We start from the raw sequence: 2,530 nt of genomic DNA, 5'->3' as shown, positions 1-2,530 counted from the left end.
ATTCGGCATGGATATTCCTCTATCTCCTGCGATGCAATTCTATAGCCACTGAGGGTACCCGATTGTCTTCCATTTTCACTCATGACCCTTCCTTCCCTCGCACGTGGGCTGCCGTCGCATCGTTCACAACTCCATTTAAGAGTAGACGAGAATCCAACCAACTTGCAAAGCAAATACTCGCTAAATCGAACAACAAACACGGCCTTCTCAAACGGTGTAACGGAAGAAGGTGGCGTTGTCACCCTTGGTCCGCTCGGCAGCCTTCTCCTCAGCGGTGTACTGACTCGGGTCCTTGTACTCGCGGTCTCGGCGGGCGTTCTCGCGGCGCAGGTAGATAGTCATGAACGTCGAGAGAATCATGGACATCGTCATGGTCGAGAGGAGGGTGCCGTGTCCTGGGTAGTAGTGAGGCTTGTCCTTGGCCTGGTACAGGAAACCGGCGATGGCACCGCCGAGGTTGCCGAAGCCAACGTGCATGGCGATACCGACACCTCGCTTGACAGAGCCGCCAATGTTGTTGCCGTTCCAGGCAACACCCTGGGGCACGTTGGGGTAAATGCCAGAGGCAGCAAAGAAGCAACCGGCGTATTTGACACCGTTGCTCTGAGATGCGAGAAGCATGATAAAGCCCATGATGCTGACAGCGTTAGGATTTGGTGTGTGATACCAGAGGACTGAGGCGCAACTTACCCAATAGCGCAGAAGAAGATCATGTAGATACCTCTCTGTCGGTGACGATCAGCCAACCAGCCTCCGCTGATACAGCAGACGCACGCCACGACGTAAGGAGGGACGGTCTACAGATGGTAAGTAAGTGTCAACTGTATCGCTGGAGGGTTTCATTTACCATGAGTTGCGCAGTGTTGTTAGTGTAGCCCAGACCCTGAACAATGGTCGGGAGGAAGAGAGAGTAGGAGTACAAGGGAGTGTAAATTCCGATGGTGATAAGCTGATGAGGAGACCATAGGTTAGCCATGCGATCCAGAAAGATTGAAGCTTCTGCGCCAACTGCTACCCACCATGTGAACCCAGATCTTCCAGTCCTTGAGCGCATCCCAGAAGTAAGCCATGTCAAACTCGTCGGCGAGGGCGGAGCGGTCCTGCTCGAGGCGGCGGGTGACTTCCTCCTTCTCGGCGGTGGTGAGGAACTTTGCTGTAGCGGGGTAGTCGTTCATGATAAAGAATGCAGCAATGGCTGGGAAAGAGCAACCTTGTCAGTCTTGGAGCAACCAGGGAAGAAAGAATCAGGGTGCTTACCAACGGCGAGGGTGATGATACCCTCGAGAATGAAGATCCAGGCCCAGCCAGGCTTGCCGCCGACGTCGTCCATTTCGACGATGCCGCGAGCGAGAAGGCCTCCGAATGCGCCGGCCGCGGTAGCAGCGGAAAAGAAGATGGCCATGCGGAAACCGCACTCGTGACGACGGTACCACATCGTGATGCTGGAGATCGGTTCGTCAGATGAGTCTTGGGGGATTCTGGAATGTATTCACACTTACTAGTAAGTAATGCCGGGAAACAGACCGCCCTCAGCAAGACCGAGAGCCATGCGCGCAGCCAGGAGACCAGCGTAGTTGTGAACGAGACCCATCAGGGTGCAGCAGATACCCCAGGCAATCATGATGGAGGGAATCCAGATGGAGGGGCGGAAACGCTTCATGGCCAAGTTGGAGGGGATCTCAGCGGCCACGTACCAGGGGAAGAAGACGGAGAGTGCAACGTTGTAGTCGAGACCCTTCATGCCCAAGTCGGTCTCAATTCCGGCAAGACGAGCGTTTCCGATGTTGGTACGGTCCAGGAAGGACAGCAAATACAGCAGAGCGAGGAAGGGGATGAGAGCCCAGTCCATCTTGCGCAACAGCCTCTTGGTAGCGGCTCGGTCGAAGCCGCTCCTCTCGGGATCGCTGACATATTCGACCTCGATCGAGGGGTCGATGACGCCCTGGGTTTTGATGTCCTTCTCAGAAGTTGACGACATTTTGAGGGTAATTCAGAGGCGCAACGTTTTGAAAAATGAGGTTGCGACGAGCGAGACGTCAGAATATCGGGGGAGCGCCGGAAGATAAGTGGCCGACACTTGACGCGGGAAGGATTTGAGTGCGTGTAAGTGCTTCGACGAAGCGTGAGACAGCTCACACGAAAGTTGCTGGGTGTCTCGGAAAAGAGAGCCAGGTGAAGTCCGGAGGCCAATCAAAATGAGCGCCTCTTCAGGTGACGAGAATGCAGCTGAGTAGGGCCGCTGCAGTTATCCGGGGCTCTAGAGCGATGCAAGCTTTGGGCTTACAACATTGGCACTCTGGCCAAATGAGACGAGGCGTTGGTATTGTTGAGAAGGGTGGCTCGGCCTAGGGATGACGGAGGGGAAAGGATGAAGCCCGAGACTTATCGTCTTCCTTCTGTCTCACTTGACCTTGATCGCGAGAGAGACGAACAGGGCGATCAGTTACAAGAGCAGATGCGAAAGCAGGTGCAGATGCAAGAGCGGCGCAGATCGAGCATGAGAAAAGAAGAAGAAAGGCAGGAGAGATCC

General features: G+C 54.9%; 1 protein-coding gene across 1 annotated transcript; it reads right to left on the bottom strand.

Annotated features, from left to right (window-relative positions):
* Nucleotides 1-207: 207 nt before the first annotated feature.
* On the bottom strand, nt 208-1,978 carry CGCA056_v009203 (putative transporter; the record flags this gene model as incomplete). The annotated part of the gene is made up of 6 exons (XM_037324450.1): nt 208-637; nt 691-797; nt 848-949; nt 1,020-1,195; nt 1,258-1,442; nt 1,500-1,978. 6 exons carry the CDS (start codon nt 1,976-1,978, stop codon nt 208-210), a joined length of 1,479 nt encoding a protein of 492 aa, XP_037176679.1.
* Nucleotides 1,979-2,530: the final 552 nt, after the last annotated feature.

This window comes from Colletotrichum aenigma (assembly GCF_013390185.1).
Source record: "Colletotrichum aenigma strain Cg56 chromosome Unknown KSG_Cg56_contig06, whole genome shotgun sequence".
NCBI lineage: Eukaryota > Fungi > Ascomycota > Sordariomycetes > Glomerellales > Glomerellaceae > Colletotrichum > Colletotrichum aenigma.
This window is presented reverse-complemented; position numbering and strand designations above follow the sequence as displayed.